General features: G+C 36.5%; 1 protein-coding gene across 2 annotated transcripts; it reads right to left on the bottom strand.

The window, feature by feature from the left end:
• Positions 1-6036: 6036 nt before the first annotated feature.
• fkbp5 (FKBP prolyl isomerase 5) lies at positions 6037-17631 on the bottom strand. Of its 2 annotated transcripts, none has more exons than XM_041980396.1 (11): positions 17352-17631; positions 12051-12157; positions 11723-11867; positions 10643-10785; positions 9595-9709; positions 9327-9483; positions 8179-8269; positions 7950-8033; positions 7666-7851; positions 7306-7545; positions 6037-6454 (listed from the first exon to the last, which is right to left on the bottom strand). In XM_041980396.1, exons 2-11 carry the CDS (start codon positions 12153-12155, stop codon positions 6353-6355), a joined length of 1368 nt encoding a protein of 455 aa, XP_041836330.1. In that variant the 5' UTR covers positions 12156-12157; positions 17352-17631; the 3' UTR covers positions 6037-6352. The 2 variants fall into 2 exon arrangements, with proteins under 2 accessions (XP_041836330.1, XP_041836329.1); XM_041980395.1 differs by having other exon boundaries at positions 12051-12184; positions 17352-17630.
• Between the last annotated feature and the right edge of the window lie 7186 nt (positions 17632-24817).

The following is a 24817-nucleotide window of genomic DNA, read 5'->3' on the forward strand; positions in this document are numbered from 1 at the left end:
TTTTTTTTTTTTAATTATTATTATTCCACAACAGACTTGTTTTTAGTCTGACATCTTCCCTGCATAAATTAACATTAGCCTTATCCTTGACCTTCCTAACTATGTTGCATATTGATGATCAAAACAGAATAACATTTGAGAAAAAGCCCTCACTATTCAGATAATGTTCCAGTTATTTTTCATCGGCTGGAAATGAAAAGAATTGTGTAACTTTGAAGTGTAGTTCTGTCGAAAATCTAACGAAAGAATTAAAATTATTCTTACCTAATATAAAGCTATTAACTTAAACTCAGTCAGTCATTAAGGGAAAGTGGTGACATAACCATATGGCAATAATAGTTTAGAATCATCAGACTGAATGATGTGTTTAGGAATACTCCATCTATTCCTACATAGCTTCGACTGTCAACAGATTTCATGAACTGCAGTGGAGATTAAACGTGATATGACGGAGAAAGAAGGACTGAAGCAAAACACTTTAAATACTCAACCTATCAGGGTTGCAAGCAAAAAAATTTACCCCAGAGCTTTGGTTTGCCCAGTTCCTGACATGGCCTTCACTGAAAGGAAAGAATGTAAGAAGGTAATTCATTCCTGGCGCGGCTTTCTGCATCTGCAGAAGCCCAGTTCTTCCAGGCTGACCGTCATCCAGGCTTTTGGAGAGCTTAATGAGCCTATGCAAGGCAAGACAAGTTCATTTGAATAGCACATTTCACATACAAGACACTTTAAAGTGCTTTAATTAAAACATTAAAAGCACTGAAGATGGTGCAATGAAAGGATTAAAAAGTAATAAAAGGCAGCAACAAATAGCAAAAATCACAATAAAATCATAAAATAAAATGATTAAAAGCAAGTTAAGTTAAAGGTTACCACAGAGATTGCATGCATAGGCGCATGAGAAAAGAAATGTTCTTAACCTGGATTTACAAAGGTCTTGGTGAAAGTTTAATCTCTACTAGCAGCTTGTTCCACTTGTTTGCAGCATAACAGCTAAATGCTGCTTCTCCATGTTTAATCTGGACTCTGGCCTGGACAAGTTGACCTGAGTCTTTGAATCTTAGAACTCTACTAGGTTTATATTCTCTGAACATATCACACTTCAACCTTTCATGACAGAAAACTTCAATTGATGATAAAAAAAAAAAAAACATCTAATATCTGCATTATACTCAGCTGCATTCTGTCTTGTTCGTTGGATAAAATTACATGTGGAATCTCTATGGTCAAGTTATCAAAAGTGATGAATGCAGCACTAAGAAGCCTGGAAATATTTTACTTTTAGTTGCAACTGACAAGCAGGTCAAACAGTCTGTAAATCATTGATATCTTATAATGGCTAGAAAAAGTACTTCATGCTCAGTTCAAATGTACAAAATATTTGAATGTTTAGAGGCAGCAGCATTTGAAAACATTTAGCAACAAGCTGTTTAAAAAACATACAACAATATATACCGCGTCGCACACACCCACACAGTTGTCACTATTGATTTGCTCTTTTTCTTTTTACTTCTTTTTTTACATAAAATATTTAAGACAGCTAAAGTTTTCATTCTGAACAAACCAATGTTTATAAAACATCTGAATATTATTATCCAGATTTCATCTGGATAATTCATGAAAAGGTGACAGGTTTGGTTTGACAGTTACCAAAGTGCAATATTGTCCACAAACTAACACACACACACACACACTAGGGAAAAAATGGATTGAGTGTGAAGTAAGCAGAATGATAGTGGTTGCTGTGTTAGAACAAATTTGCTTTGCCAAGGGGAGGCTTATGTGTATAAGGCTCCTCTTAATAAGCTGATTCATTTGTTTGTTTATTTATTTATTTATTTACTGATGAATTGAATCATGGAATCTATGTAATCTTACTGGACCTGACTGGAGGGGACAGAAAAAGAAGGAAACCAGCAAGAAGAAGCAAAAGGGAAAGCAGAAAGAAAAAAAGGAGACAAAAACACCACGGAGAGAAGGCAACGACCCTTCGATCCAAACTATCACTAGACAACAAACTGCTACATGTGTACATAAACACACCCAGCAAATTTTCTACAGCTTTCACAGAAAAACAGAGCTGCAAGTGATCAAGGGTTCTTAAATAATAACTGTCAGCATGCAGAGAGCATGAGGAATAAGGAGTGATCAGTGATGAGGAGTGGTGAGTGAGATCTTGCAAATGCGACCACGCCGCTAAGGAGGCTAGAAGCAGACCAGTGCAGCCCAGAGACCGGGGCTTTCAGCGGCAACCCCAGAGCACGAACCCAAACTACACCACCCCTGAAGACGACCCCAGTTCCACCCAGACGGTGGCAGAGGGGAGGCCCAGCCAGCCCCCCATCAGTGAAGCTAGTCCGCTTCCCGGCTCCCGGGCAATCACCTCATCCTGCCCGCCCCTGGTGGCCCCCCCAGGGAACAGGGGTGTGAGAGGTCCCCATTGCCCTCACCCACTCTGCTCATGACTGTTTGTGGTGTGTGTGTTGTTTGCCAATAAAACTGAGGGGCAGTGACCACATTGTGCTGGGAGCAAGGCCACCTTAGTAGCCGCGCCCTCCATGCACCACATGATGCAAGGCCTGGACAAATTGACCTGAGTCTTTGAATCTAAGAGCTCTTCCAGGTTTATGTTCTCTGAACATGTCACAGATGTGTTCTGGGTCTAAACCGTTGTGGGATTTGTAAACGATCACTGGGGTTTTGAAAGCTATTTTGTGACCGACTGGAAACCAGTAAAGATTTCAGAACTGGTGTAATATATTAAGATCTCTTAGTCCAGGCTAAAGCTCTGGCAGTAACCTGGTGGAAATTGGCCTTAAGTGTCAATAATCACTCCTGATTTAGTTAACAGTAGCTGAAGAAAGTCAAATAGTAGTTTTCCCTACCCTGTCACACAGTGGCATCTAGAGGATCCAGTCCTGTGACTTTTGAAGAAAGAAACTCTATATATATATATATATATATATATATATACATATATATATATATATATATATATATTTATATATATATATATATATTCATTGACTATGAATATGTGAAATGTATGTATATATATATATATATATATATATATATATATATATATATATATATTCAAGTGAATATGTGAAATGTATTCAGTAGATAGATATCTGATGGGTTTTTTCTCACAACTTGTTTCTACTGCCCCCAAGTGGCCAAAGTAAACATTTACTTCATTTTTAACAAATTTGTGACTGAGTATGGATATCCTTAGAGAAGTTAAACCAGTCAATGTTAACATCCTTTGTCAGTATAAAATCAGCAATAACTGGTTATGTGAGTTTATGTTTGCAGGTGTAAAGACAACATGAAGAAAGGTATCATACAAACAGTTTGATTTTTTTTTTTTTTTTTTTTTTTTTTTTTCATAAATGCCGGTTTGAAACATTGATCATTTCTTTACAGGACAATGATCTTTAAAATACATGTAAACACATTTCAGCCTTTCATGACAGAAATCTTCAATTGATGATAAAAACAAATCTAATATCTGATACGCTGCATTATACTCAGCTGCATTCTGTCTTGCTCGTTGGATAAAATTACATGTGGAATCTCTATGGTCAAGTTATCAAAAGTGATGAATGCAGCACTAAGAAGCCTGGAAATATTTTACTTTTAGTTGCAACTGACAAGCAGGTAAAATAGTCTGTAAATCATTGACTATATCTTATAATGGCTAGAAAAAGTACTTCATGCTCAGTTCAAATGTACAAAATATTTGAATGTTTAGAGGCAGCAGCATTTGAAACATTTAGCAACAAGCTGTTTAAAAAACATACAACAATATATACCGCGCCGCACACACCCACACACAGTTGTCACTGTTGATTTGCACTTTTTTTTCTTTTTTTTTTTACATAAAATATTTAAGACAGCTAAGGTTTTCATTCTGAACAAACCAATGTTTATAAAACATCTGAATATTATTGTCCAGATTTCATCTGGACATTTCATGAAAAGGTGACAGTGTTGGTTTGACAGTTACCAAAGTGCAATATTGTCCACAAAACTAACACACACACACACTAGGGGGGAAAAATAGATTGAGTGTGAAGTAAAGAATCACCGGTTCCCAGACTGAGGCAAAAATCACTGCACAGGAGTGAAGTCATGTAGTTGATCACAAAAACAGAGCTGAAAAATAACATGAAATATTTGATGATTTAAAAGCATATTTACGGTTTCTATATCTCTCTCCCACATGAAAAAACTATCCCTGTCAAAAATAAAGATGGGAGTGGGGTGAAGTCATTTTATGTTGCTTTCTATTATAGTTACAAGGATTCTGGGGCAGAAGAGAAATGCTGGATGAGTTTACCTGCTGAATGGTAATTTTACTTTAACTGAAGACTGTGCTGTTTTCTTTGCGAACTAAGTTGCAAAAAGAAGTATAAAGTTTGAGTAATTCATCTCTAAATTCCACTAAAGCTGTGGAGCGTAAACATTAATCCATTAATCAGCTGTAATTGCTTTGTCCCTTAGACTCTATGTAGAGGGTCATGGAAGGGTGGAGGGCCACAAAGGAAAAGGTGGGGTACATTAAAAACACTCGTGCTCGCTTTTACAGCAAAATTAGAATCACTAATTGACCCAATGTGCATGTCTTTGGTCTGTGGGAGGAAACTACTAAAATGCAACAGGGAGAACATGCACTCTGACCTGCAGGTCAAACCTAGAGCCTTCTTACTGTGATGCTATGATGTGTTGTACAAAAACTAAATTTTATCTTTTGTATTTGTTATTGTATGAAGGGTTTTGCAGCTGTTAACAGCCTGAAATGTAATTAAGTCTACATAGTTAATCCGGTATTCCTCCCACATGCCTTCTTTGTTTGATCGTCTCCAGTACCAGACTGCTTTTCATTAAACAAACCGCAATGCCAGATGTGTTGAATATACAAAATAGACAATTTCAGCATGAATGTTTAAGTTAAACATTATTTTAGTGCACAACCATTGTCAAATACATCTACATCAAATATGTCTTAGGAAAATAAAGGGCTCAATTTGCATTTATTTCTGGAAGTAACTACTCCACACCACAGTTTAGGTTCAGATGTAGATGTATTTAAAATATCTACAGCCAAATGTCACTAATTACAGCAAAATGAATTTATATCACGGTTTATTATTTCAGACAAAGTTTTAGGTAGTAGATGTTTGCTTTTAACTTTGGCGTTTGCAATCTTCCTCAGAAGCGTCATCTGACCGCTGTGATGTGTTATTTATCAGCTGTTATTTATTCTTTGCCATCAGATGGAGAGAGGAGCGTGGCCAACCCGGTGGATCAGTTAGATCAGGTCAGGTTGGCCACGCCTTGGAAGAAAAGCTGGCCAGCGACACATTATAGAGATGAGATGATGCTTCTGAGGAAGACTTTAGAAGCCAGTCGAAGGTAAAAGCAAATATCTACTACCTAATCTTTTTCTGAAAGGACAAACAGTAATATATTTGAAGAAAGAAGACAAAATTTACTTATTTAAGCTAAACTTGAATTTGATTTAATTTTTTACACAGTTTTGGTACCTATAGTTTGTGCTTTTTTTCCAGACTCTGCTTCCGTTGTTGGCATGTGTGAAGGATTTATAATAATATCAAACATTGTCATGGGACTTGTGGGAATTTTTGATTTGTAGTATTTATTTATTTCCCACATCTAAATAAAAGCAGGTTTATTCAACTGCCTGCACACTGTCTACTCGAGGGGAGCTAAGGTTAAGATGTGGGCAGAACAGAAGTATGTCACTTTTTTGTGTTTTGAGCTAGTAGGATTTGTTACGCCTTTTATCCTAAGAACATATTGCACATGTAAAACTTTCAAAAGTTTCAAGTCTGAATCCCAAACACCTCATAAACCATGCATACAGCTGCCCTGAAAAGGCTTAATACCAAATACAAGTCAGAGGTCTGAAACCCAGCAAGTGCGGTCTTGGAATCAGAAACACACCATGGAGGCACATGTCAACTCTACATAGTAGCCTATTGACATTGATAATTGGATTCCTCAGTGTTTTAGAAGAAATGAAACTTTTTTTTTTTTTTTTTTTCAAATAAAAGTTTGGGCCAAAAGGGTTCACCGATCTTCACTCAGTGACTTTGTAGTACTATCCCCACAGAGAGGAACGTCCTGTTAGTTCAACAGTCCACGTGACAGGGAAAATGAAGTTTGGCTTGCAAACATCCCTGCTCACACTGCTTTATATGCAGGAATGGTCACGCTGGATTTGGGGATAAAGAGGTTTGGATTAGAGGCTTTTTTTCAACTTCATTCCTGCCTCTGCTCCCTGGACGGGAGGCTTTCTCTTCTTCTCTTTCAAATACAACTGTTATGATGGATAGTCCTGACTCCTCCGCCGTCGTTTAGTGCCCATTTCACCATTCATGCTGGTCCTCACGCTCTCATCCCGCCTCCTCCTCATCTTCCCAGTCTGTTCAGAAGAAACAGCATTACAGATGAAGCAGGATTCTGAACAAAACCATTGATTCTGAAGGTAAGAATGATTATTGAATCATTTACGCTACATGAATTTGTATGTTGAGGGTTTCTGCTTCTACGGTATCTGAAATTAGTTAACTACAAATTGATTAAATATACATTATTTTATTTCCTTGTTAACATATATGCTGCTGCTTTCTTTTTTCTTTTATTTTTGCTGCACTCCCATATTTCAGTCTTTTCAACATGGATGGGACTCATCATCAGTAGATGACAAAATTAGCCTGACCACTAGAGGTCAGTATAATACTGAACATGTACATGTACAATTTTACAGGACAGTTTACAATAAGAAACTAACTAAATCCTTCAAATAAATACACAAATCAGTCAGGTGCTTCCTTAAAGGCTATAAATCTATGTACTATATTAACACATGGTATGTTATGTGTGTGTGTGTGTGTGTGTGTGTGTGTGTGTGTGTGTGTGTGTGTGTGTGTGTGTGTGTGTGTGTGTGTGTGTGTGTGTGTGTTGAGAAAAAGAGTCTTGACCAAAAAAATCATATTAGTTTTATGTGATTCTTCAACTTTATTAATAATCAATAATGTCAAATTAATGTAATGTATAAAGAAATGGATAAAGTTCAAAAGTGACAATGAAAGGAAAAGAAAAGAGAAAAGAAAAGAAAAGAAAAGAAAAGAAAGGAAAAAGAAAAGAAAAGAAACGAAACGAAAAGGAAAAAAAAGAAAAGAAAAGAAAAGAAAAGAAAAGAAAAGAAAAGAAAAGAAAAGAAAAAAGAAAACTGCTTGACTATATTGAGCCAAGACTAATGAGTTTACAGACCTTGGTGTCCCGCTCTGCAAATTTCTGGAACATGTTGGCGTAGGTCTTTTTGTCCTGTTCATGATGTTCCTTAATCCTACTCTGGCAGATGGAAATCTGAGTACAAGCTGCTCGATTGGAGGGGTTGATTTGCAGCACTTTCTGAAAGTCTGCCGTGGCCAGGGTGAACTCATTGCGGAGGAGTCTTGCTTCCCCCCGGCGATACAGAGCCTTCTCATTGCTGTCATCCAGCTCAATTACCTTATGTAAACACACACATGTGCACAAGGAAACAACATAGTGTAGGAGCAGTTAAACATACTTATAAACTAAAAATTCAACAGCAGTGATATGGACTGTCATCACGGTCACACAGCTCACCTTGTTGCAGTTTTCTATGACTTGTGAGAACTCTTCCAGCCGCAGGAAACACAAAGCTAAATTGAGATGGGCTGTCAAAACATAGTCATTTATCTTCTTCTGTTGTTCTATTCCATTACCACACTCCATCTCCAACCAGGAAATGATGCGCTGGTACTGGATGACTGCCTGATGGTACCGTCCTGCCTAATAATGAAACATGATAAAAAATTGTGAAGACATAAACAAGAAAAAAAGACATTTGAGATAAAAGACCAGTGTGAAAACTTTAAAATAATAAATACCTTAAAATAATTATTCCCTTTATTTTTCACTGCGCCAACTAAATCCAGCTTTTCACTCAGGTCCATTTCCCAGGATTCTTTAGCCTTGTGTGAAAACAGGTAACATCAATGAGCAAATATTGTGGGTAAACAAGCCAAAAATATATTAACTTGCTCTTATATCATCTCATATAATGAAAGATTTGTCATTTTATTAATTAAACTGTGGAAAGTGGAAACTGGCACTCACCCTTTTAAAGTCTTTCAGGGTGACTTCATATACAATCTCTTTGTCTGGCCCAATTTTGAACTCTGGTTTACCTTCACTTCCAAAGCCATACCTGTCAATACACAAAAACTCTACATGAAACTAACAAAAAAAGCATCAAAGAAACAAGGATGAGGAGAAGTAAGAGCAGGATTACTGTTAGTTAGAAAAGCTAATGTAGCTCAATTGAATGTGCATTACAAATACAATATTGTGTACTGACATGGAGAAATAACGTCATATGGGAACACAAATCTGAGGATTTTAGTGGAGTCTCTCAAGTAGTATGAAGCTACATGTGTAAGAATGAGTAATGAGTACTAAATAAAATAGTTCTTATCTTGTGATGTGGATTTTTGTAATCTCAGTCAGAGAAGAAGTTGTTCTATTTGTTCTTTTTTTTTCTTCAAGGTTTGTTCCAGTGTCATTAGACTATTTGCTGGCATCTTCTCAAGGTTCTCAACTGTTAGTGTGCAGTGAATTCCTGGTACTTATCACGAGTAGCCTACTTTGTAATGCTTTTGCCTGAAGTGATTGAAGGGGAGGGCTGGTGTGGGCAGGGTTGAGGGAATGATATTACGTGGTTTGAGAAAGTACATTGTGTGCCTTCTGTCTCTATAATTTGTCTGAATCTCTATTTATTTTATCTAAAACTAAATGAATGGAAAGTAGTATTTACAGTGGCACTGCACATTAAGGCACAAATGGCAAAAAAGAACTGCATGCACTCCTTGTTATGTTTTAGAAGCATGATTCATTTTAAGCTCATAGTGGAATGTTTTTTCCGTGTGGTTTGAGGGTGGTGGTGGGGGGGCAGGTGTTGGTTGATCTGTAAAATGTTTAGGCTGATGGCAAATCTCTAACCAGGATGCATATTTTCCCAGCAGAACATTGTATTGTTGCAAGATGAGAAGTGGCCATGTATGGTTAATTATAGCAGTAACTGCGCTCCTAAAATGCCAGATCTTGGTAAATACCAGATTAAAATAACAAAATCTAAATCATAATCATCTCTCAGGAATCCCACATTGACTAATACAGAAATCCCACACAGAGAATGATTCACTGTAAGGACACTGACAGAGGAAACACACACCCCATACATTTTTTAAGATTTGTAAGTAACTTACTTTGGTTTTAAGTAAAGTAAACAGCACTCTCCTCTTTGCATTTTGTCCATAGCTCGGTCCACTCCCAGGGGAATACCTTTGTCTTCACCTTGACCAACAGTAAAGCTGACATCCCTGCAGTCAAACAGTCGGTCATCACAGCGTCCCTCCAGGTGCACTGTAGGACACATGGCACAATTTAACTTCTGATGTTATCATCTAATCTTAAAGGTATTTGTCAGACTGGCACAATTTCAACAATTATCTGTGAAACAAATCATGTCGCTACCATCAACAGTTGCTCCATCGTTGGGATTACTGTAACCTTCCCCTTTGACCTTTGTTCTTCTTACAATGCCCCCATCATTTGTAAGTACCTCTCCTTCAAAGTTGAGCAGCTCCATCTGTATTGTGGTAAAAACATTTCATCACTGTTCCTCACTAATACCAAACATAAGGCAGAATACAAGTTATTAATCATGTTACCAATAACTTTATTGTTTCTCATGTTTTTTTGTTTTTTTGTTTTTTTCAGCAGTTTCAGGGGTTTCCCAACTGTTCCTTGAAATACATGATTGTCCCATAATTGTTTCCTGATAATGCCTCACAGAGAAAAATGTGGAATTTTACTTGAACGGGGAACAACTGTTATATTAAGAGTGGGAATGTGTGCAGTTTGCACACAATGCACAGTAGCATCAATGTTACAAATGAACCAGAGGTTAAATAAAAAACACCACATGAACAATCGTCAAACTAAGACATTCTAACTGTTTGCAACCACGCCTTCTCATATGAGCATTAATTTAATTCATATTTCATATTATACCTTTTATGTCAATTTCATGATTTATTCTTGGTTTATGTAGTGACTGTCACATTTGGATGGCAAATGCAATATTTTTAATGACTGACGACTATAATAATTTTAATGTTTGCTTTTGAGGTTTATGCTGATGCATCCCCTATGAAGTTAACACCTAATTAGAAAGCACCCACAGCTCATTGCTGAAGCGCAGGAAAAAAAAGAGACAAAATATTTTTTTCAATAAAGAAAATGTTTACAGATGATGACTTATAAAAAATAACCTTCTTATTATTTCACAGAGCAGCATGATAGTTATCACTGATTATTGAGAACAAAGTGAACTTCTGAACCCCACATAGCTCTAAACTGACTGAGTAGCACTCAGACAATGTTGACCACGTAACTGAAGGGAAATTAGCAAACCAGTTAGTTTTATATCCAGTGAACTTCATGTTCAAAGACATGAGACATGTTTCTAAACTACAGAGTGGCACATAATGAACACACAGCACTGACATGGCACACCTACCTCAAACACTACTGAAGTGCTGGGAGGAATTTTGCCACTATTCCCGGAAGATCCATAAGCATACTCGGGCTTACAGAGTAGCGTGCACACTTCACCTTTTTGCATGGTCAACACGCCAATGTCCCAGGCCTTGAGGACTTGTCCTGTGAGAAGACAATTACAATCAGTTCATTAATTGTTCCAACCTTGATGAGTATGTAACAATTGTCCAGTAATTGTCCAGCCACTCCATCATAAGATAGATTTTTTTTCTATTTGTTTGTGGAATATGTACTGAGATGTACATACATTAAATAATATAAAATATGGTCACTGCTGGCTCCAAAGACCCTAAAATGTCCACAGTTTTTTTTCCAAGTGAAAAACTTGATGCTTCTATCATAGTCCGACTCTTACATACAGAGTATGTTAGGGAGTACCACATGTTCGGATGTTTTTTTTTTTTTTTTTACTATTTACTTTGTTTCCATACAGGATGTTAGCCAAAGTTAAATGACTGCCGGCTGTTTGGTTGTAACTTCAAATGTAATAAGCAGGCGTGAGAGTTGTCTAAATATCATTTAACTTTTACCCAATAAGTAAATAAAATAGTATTTATACTTTCATTATTATTATTATTATTATTAAGATACCACAAAACTGAACTGCCCAGGTTTGCTTGTAATGATCATCACATCACATGGCTGAAAAAGGAACCAAATGAAAAAGCATTTGATTAATCGTCTTTTATCTAAAATAAACCAAAATGAATACAATAATACAAAAATATAATTCTACAGCAGCAAACAGGATGAGGCAGAAACAGAAAACTAGGCAGCAAACAACAGTGAAGATCTTGCACAGTGCAAGAAAAGTGAGAGCTGTATTTAGAGCAGAACCCTGGTGTGACTGATGTGTAGGTTGCAAAACTAACTGAAATGAACAAAGGAAGCAAGAACTAAAAAATAAATTGAACAAACTATACAAGGAAATATTAACAGACCATGACATAAATCCAAGAAACCAAAGTTGAAAAGAAATATCAAAACCAAAGTGCAACAAAACTCCCAGCTTATAATTGTGATGTATAACTCTACCTACCTCTGCCCACACTGAAGCTAAAAGGCTCTTTGCGATCTCGACTGGAATCAAATTTTTTCCCGGTGAGCAGCTTTCCAGTGTAGTGGACGGTGACTCTGTCCCCTATCATTGGCTGATCCCCACTGAGCCCCTGACACTTCACAATCTACAGGCAAAAAGAAAAGTTCCCAGTTGGCAAAGAAATCTAAACGAAGCAGTTGTGAGCTCTAAAGAGGAAAAAACTAAAAATAAAACAAAACAGAGCATGTCTCATGGTGAAACAATGATCCTACTTGTACATAAATGCCTACAGCAAAATGGTAAAGGATGAAGTAAGGACAATAAACACCTTGATTACTCCTTGGTCTTTATTTGGTGTTACGTCAATGCCTTTTGCAGCAAACAGGCTTGTGGCTGATGGGCCATCCATGGACAGATCCTGATCAGTGGTCATTTCTGTGTTAAAGGCATCACACAGTTACACTGTAAAAGATATAAACAAATACACAAGCCTGCATGTTAACAATCTGAGCACCGATAATTGAATGTCCTGTCTCATGTTTTCACTTTGGACACTTAAAACATAGAAAATGACATGATATAAATCAAATTTGTAGAGCAAAAGTGGAGGGTCACCATCCTGAATTTAAATGTAAAACAGGATCTCCATGGTCCATGTAGTAACTTTTCCCTCCACATTTTGCATCTTATAGCGTTTTTTAAGGACACATCCTGTAAATCTATATTGCATCCAGAGTTTTTGGAGAAAACATTTCATTGCTATTGATTGCAACTGCATGATTAATACAACTGTACAACCTTGTTTCAGCCCTTTCCAGATCATTTCTACAACCGTAAATCTGTTTAACAGGCAGAAAAAAAAGCGTCTTTCTTCATTCATTTAACTCAACGACATAAAGTGTGTCCAGTACTAGTAGGTCTTCTTGCACTTTGTCAATCATTTAATGATGTCTGAATATTTTAGGCCACAGATACGTAGCGAAATGAAACCTGCAGTGTAGCTGAGCTGCATTCAGACGTTCTTGCTATTCAATTTCTAATTAGAATTTCAATATTAAACAGGCTTTTATATGTGAACCTACCCTCATTCACACAGCTCAGCTGCACTTACATACTCTGAAAAATTAGAGTAATCCATACTCTGATACACTATCTCAACAAAATTTGGTTTTCTTCTTGTGCATTGTTTATTTTTTTTATTTTACTCTTTCAACCAAAAACAAGGTTTAAAGGCCTTTGCCATCATCATTGCAACAAGTACCAAAGTCATCGCAGCTATTATGTACAATTATTATGCTCTCTCTCTCTCTCTCTCTCTCTCTCTCTCGAACATTAAATAAATCAGGAAACGAATTCTGGTTTTATATACTTTATTTTAAATAAAGATAGAATGAAACTGTGGTAAACAATAAAAAAGCTATATATTGTTAATACTGTAGATTTTATGTGTAATGTTCACTTTTGTTTCTGTACTTCATCAGCATGTAGATTTATGATGTTTACAAACAGAAATAAACTGAAACTGGTCATTTATTGACATATTTAATGCTTGCGTGTTAGCTAGTCGCTAGCATAATCACAAGACTCGTAATAACTACTCTGTTATTCACTTTTCGTACAATATTTGGCCATATTCTCAATGATTGTTGCTGACCATAACCATAACATTACTGATATCCATCCAGGAAGAATGTCACCAATATTTTTACCAACGTAATGGGAGAATAAATTTAGGGGGTTTTTGCCACTCTATGGGGGGTTTCACTTCTTTTTTTTAGACTTAGGCACTTCACCATGACTCTTTCTTTTACATAAACTCAGCTGAATAAACCAGATCAAATATGCAGGGACTCTTCACATTCACTCCTGGTCTTGCTTCTTCTGACCTCTTGTCTGTTTGTTGTTTCGGAGTTTCACCATGGAGGGAGCTCAGGTACCTCCTCTACACACAGACACTGTGGCAACAGCAGTATGTCAACTGTTACTGTGAGAATATAAATCCATGATAGAATGACTATTTGAGGAGAAAATACAGGCAGAGAATCTCCAGTTTATCAACATGTGTGTGAGTCCACAAACTGTCTGAAAACAATGTTTCTCAGAGACAGATTGTGAAACACTGGCATATCTACTCTGCATGTTATTGTTAAACCATTCATTACATGCGGAGGAATTTCAATGCATAAAGGGGAAGAAGGCAAACTTAAGCCTATGTCTGACACCTTTGATCTGTTAGACAGAGATGTATCGAGAACTGTTATTCATCAATGGCAGATTTAACCATGTGAGCGTTACTGTGGCAAACCTTTGTCAAGCAGATTTACCTTTACAGATCCCACTTAAAACTTCACTCTGTAAAAAAGAAGCCTGTTGTAAATCTTGTGGCATCGACTTCTCTTGACTCAGAGGAATCTGAGGACGGCCATCACACAATGGATATTCTAGTTTCTTTTTTTTCTTCTTTTTTTTCTTTTTTTTTTTTTTTTTTTTTTAAGGAATTGTGTGCTCTGGATCCCAAGACGTGTTCTAGAAATGGTCTTGTCATTTTTTTTTTCTTTAAATCAACACATACTGCCTTCAAGAAAACACCTTTCACAGTGATGTGCAAAAAATGTACACAAGAAGCAAATGCAAAAAGTACCTTTACTGAATGAAAAATACAACAAAACAAGTGATAATAAATAACAGACATTTGAAATTTGTTGTTAAAGAAACCTTTCGATACCAAAAATGCTAAGTATGTAGCTTGACAGTCAGACCAAAGTGCACTGCCAATGTCTCACACCTCCATGTGGAAAAAGAATTGCAATACATGCTTTGCCAGAGTAATAAAAACTGTAATAACATGCCGCTGTTTAGGCTGCTAAATGCTGTCACTTTCATCACCAGCACACAGTGTCTATCTGCCCACAATAATGTTGACACTGACTGAAGACAATTGAAAAAGAAAAACTAGTTGGCTATGTTACACATGTTGGCAAACACGATTGGGTGATTATAATCATGTGCAGCAGCTGATACATTAACACCTCCTCTCATAGCATCAGATCACAGCTACTCTGGACCATTTCTACTGAGGTTAGAAGTTGTAGTCAAAGCTGTGAAGTCACCAAAAAAAGTTTCTTTTGTGATGAGAAGTTAGGAAAACCATTAAATTTTCTTTGTTTTGTTTTTTTTTAATGACTCCCTTTAAAATTGATTAAATTTAGAAGCTCAACCTTTTGAGCCTAAACTGGCTCTGCATCAGGTACGAAGAGTTTCCTAAGAGAAATTAGGTTACTGTTTTCGAAGGAGAGCATTCCACTGTGTACTGAAGCTATGCACTAGACAAGAACTTTGTGTTTTATACACTGACAAACATGTCTGCAGTGGAGACAAGATCATATATGCAGCTTAGAGTAAACTTAAAAGCTTGAATGTGTGGTTCTTAAATTGTTCGTTGCATGCTTGTGAGCATATACAGGCTATATTTTGTGTTAATGATTATAAGATGTGCAAAATAAATTTAAGACAACTTCATAATCCGGTTTAGGCACAGAAGTGACCTTTTACCACTTTGTTTCAATATTAAAACGCTTAATGTTTCATTTGATACACCGGGTTAGATTTTGGACAAAAAAAGGCGAGGGACAGGATGGGTAATGCAGAGTGCTGATCGAACAAAAGTCTTAAGACCACTTACATTTTCCACAGTGATGATCTAAACTTTGCTCAACATCAGGTTTTTTAATAGAGGGGAACACTAGCTCTCATCCTCTGCTTCAGAGTTGCTTTTTTAAAAATATTTTTCCATCAACTGCCCTATCTAATCTGCCTTACATCCGAGATGCTATGAATGTTCAGACAGAAAGATGTTTTGCCATGGCGACAAGCTCCTTAAAGATCCTTTAAATAAATATATAAAGATGAGGCAACAGCACTTAGTTCAGTCACATGAACTGGCACAATCTTTTTGCATTTTGACAGAGAATGTTGTTGTTTTTTTGTTTTAATCTGTAAATCACTCCATCTTCCATGGGTTTCAACCCAAAGGAGGAAAGCACAAGAACTGTCTCACTTTCGTCGGTTAACTCTATTTCTTCAGTTTCATGCTTCTCTCAAAACGTTGAGTGTTTGTGAGCAAGAGCAGCACAAAACGTCTATCCATCAGTAGAAACACCTTGTCCCATGCCTGTTAAATTTCGTGGATTTCATTTTAGATGTAACTCACGCAAGTGTGTGTGTTTATATGTGTGTGTGTCTCTGAACACAATGTTCCTTCTATTCACAGTTCCCCGCTGGCAAAGCCTGACGGTGTTCACCAATCTAAGACCCCCTCACGTACACACCAGCTTCAATTTCTGGATAAAATCAAACACCATTTTTATCTGTCAAATTGAGCACACATTAACTTTTATGTTAAAACAAGATTTAGACGAGGATAAAAACAGCTGAAGTGATATTCCAACCAGTTATCATCATTAATCAGTTCATATGGAAAAAAGTTATTCATAGTATTAGTTTGATGTTTTTCTGTTATTCCTTTTCTTGTATACAATTATAAAATACTATGTGTCTCGTAACAAATTATGACACACTGAGAAGGGAAACAAGGTACAAACAGTTACCACACACACAAGATGGCATGTAGCCTTCATGTACCAAAACTAAGATACCCTGCAGAGGAATGTAGGAACAAAACACAATGAGGCAAAGACCACATCCACAGTCGCACACAGTGTATCTGTACATTCTGTCTCACACATCCGTACTCCACTGCTGATTCATACCTGTACATGTGAGTACACTGTGTGCATGGTAAACCTATACACTGACATCCAAACTCAGTAACGGAGCCTTTTTTTTAAACCTGACTGGGTGTTAAAGTGATGCAGGAAAGTAGCCTTTATTCGTGCCATTTTTTGCTAATGCTCCCTCAATACAAAAAAAGGGGGTTTTTAAGGTAGGTATTTTTCAGGTGCCAACAATGCCGCATCCCCTATAAGTTTGACTTTTTCTGGTGTTAGGTTACAAAAACAAAAAAGAGGTCACCTTTTAATTACACAGCTCTCATTAGACAAATAGATCCACATTCCATTTAAAATCTCTCTATTTTAGTCTCTGAGACTTTGTCTTAACCATTTCGGAGGACCACCTCTGCTATTCCACCACCTGGTCTTAATCTGGCCAGGTTTAGAGTTCTTCACAAACTACAATCATGCCCTTAAATGTGCAACTTGGCCCAAATGAATCAGCACAGAATGATGAGTTGATGTTATGATTCTAAGAAACAGCCATGCAACCTGTAATTTATTAAGATACACCTAAGCTGGGATTCTGGATGTTCTCATCCAAGTCCTCTGGGACCACATTCATACACACTCTTGCAAACGCACAAATACACACACGGTCTAACATATACTTAACTCAAAATCCATTATATGATGCTACTTTTTCCCGTTTTTCTATGTATATTTGGGAAGACTTTAAAGGCATATCATTACAGTACATAACAAGTGTCCATCTAAGTCAGGCTGGCGTAAACATAATTATAATATGCGCTAAAAAGCCAGTAAACTCGGCGTTTTAATTAACTCTTTTATCAAGTATTTCAGTAACAGAATATATAGTCATAATTTAAAAGACTTACATTTCCTTGGTAACCGCTAACAAAAATTTCTTCCCCGAAACCGGCCGGAGAACAGCTGAAATTCACTCGGCAGATTTTTAAAGCGCTCCTCTTAATTCAAGCCTGCTCTTCTTATCTCATATCCAGCAGGGTACTAAGTGTTCTGCCCATGTGGTTATTAGGTAGAACTCTTTTTGTCTTTATCCCACCCCCCTCGTATCTTAGCCCTGTCCTTGCTGATGAACGTGCCGGTGTTGTAGCCACATGGAGCTCTGACTTCAAAATGACACAGTGGAGATACTGTACAGAGGCAGAGAAACACAGAGAATAAAAAAAACGGAAAGAAAAAAAGACAGAGAAGGGGGAGCAGAAAGGAGTAGAGTTGTGGGAGGGCGTTTAGTGTAAAATTAAGGGCAGGTCTTGGAAAGCAGCCACAAAGTAACACAATGTTCCGGCTGTACTGTAGCTGTACCGCTGCCGCTGCTGATGAGAACACTGTGTTCCAATAGACACCCTGACCTGTAACCCGTTCCGTGCCAGGCCGGGAACAGCCTGTTCCGCAGCAGGCTGTCCTCTCCGCTCAGCTGACAACACATATCAACAACAGAACTGTGTAATAGCCTGCCTGCCTGTCTGTACACACACAGAGACCGGGAGGTGTAAGCACCGAAATAAAAGTACACCTCACTGCCCGATAAGGCGCGCGGTGAGACGGATTATTGTTTCTAAGAGGGACGGTAAAAAAAACTCCGCCTTTTATCTTTGTTTACCGGGTTTTTTTCCCCTTTTTTTTCTTTTCTTTTCGTGGTTAAAGTAATTGCTGTAATGATCCCGACATGTGCGTTTCTATATTACGTTCCATGATGTGTTTATTTTCCATTAGCTATTATTACCATTTGTCATAAGATTTTTAAAGGGGGTGGGGTATCGTGTTTCCAGGGGGGGAAACAAACATTCAAATCTTGCATTTAAACTGGAATATCAAGAACAGTAAATTCTACTATTTTACAGGATATAAAAATAGAAAACCTGACATATTTAGCACTTTATTTTAAGGATTTGAATGCCTAAAACCGAATCAAGTACATCCAATGTTGAGTCATTTCTTTCAGTTTTGAAAAATCTGACACTGGTAGCTGTTTTGTAAGACATAAAAAAAACTAAATAACTTCAGTCATTGACTGCAGTCAAAGCATCTGTGGCATTTAAATGCACTCTGCAGCTGCATTGTTCTAATAATATAAATGAGATAAACTTTGTAAAAGAGCTAATTGATGGCTTATCACGTGCACAAAGTCCTATATGTCACATAAACGGAAGGCTTTAAACATGACTGATAATGTAGAATAAACACAGAAAGACCAATGAGGAACCAATCAACACATGTGTTGTTGTGTTGCAACTACTGGAATCTACTGGCAGAGCTTACCCACCAAACACCACTAGCCCGTGTCTGCACATATATTTCACACACTAGTTAATCACGTATATAATATTAACTCTGCTAAACAAACACACCTGTAACGTTTGTTGTCACATTCTGTCATTAATTAAGAATTTAAATTTAGGCTAATGAAACAAAAGTGAACTCTTAAACTTCAAAATAAAAGCACTTTATCAAACGCAGGAGTAACCCAAAGTGCACAGAACAAACCTGAAAAGACACAAAAGCAAAACTATAAAAAAATAAAAAATAAATTAAATCAATAAAGATGAAAAATTGTAAATAATATCAACACAAATCAAATAAACGATAACATAATTAAAAACAAGAAGATAGATGTTTAGCTTGGCCCCCATATGCTAATGTACTTTATACTTGCAGTTTAGTTTAGAAGCTGTTATTGATATTCACTATTAGAAAGCTATTTTTAGCCACTTTTCTTGTTTACATTAGTAATGGAAACAATACACAATCAATCGATAACGTCTGCCTTTAGATGATAGTAAATTCTTCAAGTACTCCCAAAGGTAAATTCACAACCAAAAACTACAGAGAAAGTGAATCACCTTTACCAATTTGGCATAAATTAGATTAACAAATGAAAGTATCAATTATCATAATCTAAGAATAATTATTTTTAAAACATTCCTTTGGTATTTATCATATTTCTACACAATGTTTTCATTGATGTACGAACTTTGTACTACATTTCTGTATACTTATTACTTATCTGATTACATAACCAGGTCAAGCGTTAGGTGTGATTATCTCTCATAAAACAGGGATGTTCAGTGGTTTTTATGAGTTTACTTTTTCTTTCTTTCTTTTTCCATTTTTTAGGAAGTCAAATCTTAACATTAAATCTGTTTAACATAACTTTGCCATATTCAGCCTGTATACCAGTTTAGGAAAACCTTTTAGAAGAACCTCCAGTAGGGACAAAAAGTAGAAGTGTTCACATTGATTAATAAGATTAGTCCAAGTGTTGTTTGAAAAATGAATGATATGGATCAGAGCCAGGGGGGAATTTTTTTTTTGTAATTGTTTATTTAAGAATCAACAATTAAACTTCAGAGAAAAAAGCCAGTAGTTAGCAATAAACACCCAACATGTTCTATGGTTTGATGATTAACATTAATGTTTGACATTAAAAGGCTTTATAGTCAAGGAAAATACTGAGAGTAAAAGTTCATGCTGTGAAGCACAATTCCTGAAAACCTGGAATTAGTGCAATAAGTCTTAGCTAATATATACTTGTTATTAGTCATTCATAAGTCAGAAATTAACCTTGCAAGGAAAGAATGGAACTTTCTCTGAGGTGTAAGTAAAGATAAGTTGCTTTTACTTAATGATGCATTTACATGCATTCTGCATTACAACTGTTTTGCATTTTGCAGACAGCAAACCTAACCTGTATAACACTTGACCCATGCAAAAAATGTCATAATTCACATGAATTTTTTAGGAGTTTCTTTTTTAACACATTGTGAGAAATTCTTTAGTTTCTGTTAGTCAAAGTCATTAAAAAAAATTTTGTGGGCTAATCAAGCTGTGTGTTTAGATTTCATTTACCCAATGTGGTCACCCCAGAAATCGCCCTCTTCTTATTAATAAACTCCTGTTTTCAATAAACCCTGCCATTGTGACCATTATTAAAGAGGATTTTGTTGGAGCATACAATGTTGGCGTGTTTTAAAATGGCTCATAATATCGCTGATGAACTCAGACTTCTACTAAAGCCAGACATTTACATTGGAGGGTGTGTGATAGAGCAGCTGAAATTCCCACGAGTCATAAAAGACTTTTATGTCTTTGCTTTTGTGCCTCTGTGGTCTGGTATTCGTACATCAATATACAATGTTTGAAATACAGCATGTTTTATGACTGCATCTTGTGATGATGTTCATAATATTTTTTTAATTAAAATGTTTTTGTTCTTTTTTTTATGTTAAAGTTTGATATGGATTATAGTTCTTTGTATGTTGCCAACAAGGCACCAAGGTTTGTTCATGTGAGACAGTGACAGAAAACTCTTTCTCAGATAGTTTATTGAGGGTTACTGGTGGGTAAATCCTACAATCAGAGGTAAGGAGGACACTGTCTGACCACCTGGCAGACAACAGGCAGTTACTGAAGGGAACATGATGATCCTGATAATTATAAAGGTGACATAACGCAAGTAAACCTGATTCTGCAAACCCACAGGGATGTTGTCAACCAGCTGAGTAATCCTCCAAGCATCTGGTTATCAAAAGAAAGCAGGCTTCATATGCACACTTGATTTAGGACATTTTATTCATATTAAAATAATAATAATAATACAGAAACAGAATCGCCTGTGGTCTTGTGATCTAGATCAACCACCACAGCCTCACCACATGTCCCCACCTATCTGTAACTATTAAAAATAAATACACAGTTAATTAAAAATGAAAATATGAATTGAGTATGCCACAGCCTGCCACAAACTCAAAAAGTTTTGCCCAACTTTTTAAAGTGCTCTGACATTGTCGCTTCATTGACACCTTTTCCTGCCCCACTGTGTTTCACAGGAGGTCAAGTAAACGGCTTTGACCTGAGCTGAACTGAAATGCATGAATAGATTTCTATAGGAACACATGGCTTGAGAAATTGTTTTCCTTCCTGTAACAGAGTAAACATCTTGTTTCTGTTGTGGTTAAAGCACCAGCCTGATAGGAAACAGGAAAATTAGATGGTTTTAGGGTTAATCAACTGCTTGTAGCTACATCTAATACATACAGCGCATCTAGATTTAACACCTTGTGTAAGGCATTCATCTTCATACTGCTGCTTATTTAAGAGCACCATTTCAATTAAAAGTCATATTTATTAATTTATTGAGCGGAGTCAACAAACATCAGGCTTCCTTGACATATTTTCCAATTTTTTTATGAGTTACTAAAATCTGACAGGCAGTTGCAAGAATACCTCTGTCTGAATGAGCGTCTTGGTGTAACCAGAAGCACGCGGGTGAGTTCATTCAGGGATAGAGGCTGCACAGTCATCAGGAAGTGAAACAGAACAGAATGTGCTGTACTAATCTGATTGAAAAACACTGCCCTGAGTGGATGTATGAAAAAAAGATGTTTCATTTAAACACAGTCAAGGAGAACCTATGGCAGCAGGATGATATGCACTAAGAAAACAGCCCGAGCCTAAAATCTTCATTTGGGGATATTAAAGGCGCAAGGTTAGGCATAATGTTGGAGAAGCTGCAACTAAAATAAAGCTGAGCAACATAATGCTCTTTGTTTGTGTTCTAGGCGTCCCTGTTACGTACATGGGAGTAATCTCATGAGTGATCCCTTTTATCCCTGAACTTTTGCCCCCTAAAGAAAGTATTTGTTACAACTGTCTGCCAAGGACTTAAAATAAATGACTGAGAAAATGCAGAACAGTGAATACCAAGTGGGGGGGGGGGTCAGCTCTATTTATCATTTGCACTTTTAAATGGCTGTATGTAATGTGGACATGGTTTATTGTTAATTTGATTTACCTAGACAACTGGGGGTAGGCTTAAGGGTAGATATCCTCTCACATAAAGACGCATTTAAGTGTTATAGCTACAAAGTAAAAAGTTTTGGTGTCTTCACAAAACATAATAAAAATAAAATAAAAAAGATCTACATTTCAAGTACAACCTGAAGATTCTCTTTGACCACAGCCATTAAGTTGATATACACTGCACCAACCAGACAAGCATCCAAACTATGTTTATGTATTTTTTAAGACATGTTTGTTGCTGTTCTGCTGATGTAAAAGGCCTGTGTTATTTTTTAAACACCTTTTAATGCACCATCTCATCGGTGGTGAATTTTTGGTGCTATTCTGCAAAAGATTTTCCCCTTACACTGTTGTGGGAGTTTGTTGTTTGTTGCCAAAGCAGTGGATGACTCTTAAATATGAAGGGTGCTTGCATAGATTGAAAAACAGACAGACTGGTGTTGTGTTTTGTCTCAAGTTTTGCCAGTCTACGCTCATGTCCTAAATAAAAAAAAAATTAACTTTATTTTTAAACAATTTAGAAAGAGAGAAAAAATAAAATGCTTTGTTTGGAGTCCTAGCTCACATTCTCCAGTGTTACGTACATTGCTTGTACACTTTAAACTGAAGAATCTGCCACAGAAGACAAAACATTTTAAGTGTTTAGGTTCTCAGCAGTAAAACCTGTTAAATATCTGCAGTTTAGTTGCAGCATTTCCTATGCAGCAGACTCACCTCTAAACTGATCACAATGCTAACTAAACACCTCCTTAAGCTATTTTTATTTATTTGTAAATTCACTGATTTTGGCTAATACCTCCATCGTTTTGTTGAAATGGTCTGAATTCTTTTTTCCATCTGTAAAAACAGTGTAGGTGTTCGCGTTCAGCTCACAGAATATGACACATTTCCTTATTTGGTGTAACAATAAAACTTTGTTGGTCATTTCCTCGTCTTGTCCCTGTCATCCTCTATCTAATCAAAGTTTGTGATACAAATTCACATTGAACTGCTCTTTAAAAGTTATCATTATCTTTACGCATGTGGTTTTGGGATGTTAAGAACGTGATAAAGAAAATTCCTAATACGTGAAGTACCTTTATCCTGCACAGTGTGGCACTTGCTTCAAGCTGTTATATTATCTGACATTAAAAAAAAGAGGTCAGAGATTGCCAGTCAAAGCACAACAAATTTCTGGAGAGCTAATTTGAGTCTTGGTGGTTTATCTCATCTTTCAGGCAGATAAATCACCTATATTTATGCAAACGTGCTGTGTTAGTTTGATAAGCTAATCAGGATCATTCAAAAGATCGCATTTAGCATCAGTGAATTTCAACATGTGTTTGAGAAAAAGTTTGAAGTGTTTAAGAGCTGAAACGTGCTTCAAAATCAACACCTTTTACTTTTCTCTAAGGGAAGTAAATCATGATTAAAACAGCTAATCTTTTTTATTTATTTTTTATGTTTTTTGTCTTATACTTGATTTTCTGACGTGAGTAGTGAGGAGTTACAGTACATTTATGGCCAGCGCAGTACAAAGACTTACTGTTACACTCCTCTTCCCTTGTGTTACTTTTCTACTTTATCTTGTCTCTGGACAGGAAGTGTACATACAGCATTTACCCGCCCACTTGCACATTTTCAAGAGGTCGTTTGTGGTAATTTTGCGGGTTGAGCAATAACCCTGACTGTTGATTTACCAATGTTCTTATGTAATCACTAAATGGCAGGCAGCTGTTTTGCCTGTTGTATCTTTTTCAGGTCAAACTGACTGAGTAAAGTTTGTATCTCTCGTTAAGGGGAAACAGATTTTTTTTTTGCTGTCAATGCGTTGAATGCCGGGAAGGCCAGGCAATTTACTTTTTTCAAGCTTTTTTATTCTTTTACTATCTAACAGTAACTGCAGCCCTACTAAATTTTCCAGACACTGATTGGTTTTATCTGTTTCTTTCCTATTCACATCTCCTAAAATTTTCTTCTTGCTTAGTAACCTTTAAAAAATGACACCAGTTATTAATAGGTCACTTATTTTTAAATACATCTGATTAGTGTTTCAATTCAGTATTTCAATAAATGCACTTCCTAAAAGACGTTGATCTGTAATAATGTGTTTATATTTGGAAAGAAAGCTATAGTGTTTCTAATAGTTCTGAGAAAATTGTTTTTTAGAATTAAAATTTGCATGTGTTCAGTTCTAAAAATATGTTGTTTCTGATAGCATCTGTGCTTTTATTTAAACAGTCCTCTCTGTTTGCTGTCCATTGTTTCTATGTTTCTGTTCAACAACTTTGTTTTTCATAAGGATAAAGGGGTTATATACTGTATATAGTAGACTGCTATATGCAGGCGCATGGCATTTGGTGTCCTCAAATATTAGCTTGACATAGAAGGGATGTTTAACTAAGAGAGAGACAAAAACATTGTGTTTTTATTACACATGAAAATATGTGCACCTTTGCACCAAATATTCAGATATTTGGTCCACATAGATTGTAGGAGCAAAAATCTCTGGCTGGGTATTTAGAATAATACCCAGCCC

This window comes from Melanotaenia boesemani, chromosome 3 (assembly GCF_017639745.1).
Source record: "Melanotaenia boesemani isolate fMelBoe1 chromosome 3, fMelBoe1.pri, whole genome shotgun sequence".
Taxonomy (NCBI): Eukaryota; Metazoa; Chordata; class Actinopteri; order Atheriniformes; family Melanotaeniidae; genus Melanotaenia; species Melanotaenia boesemani.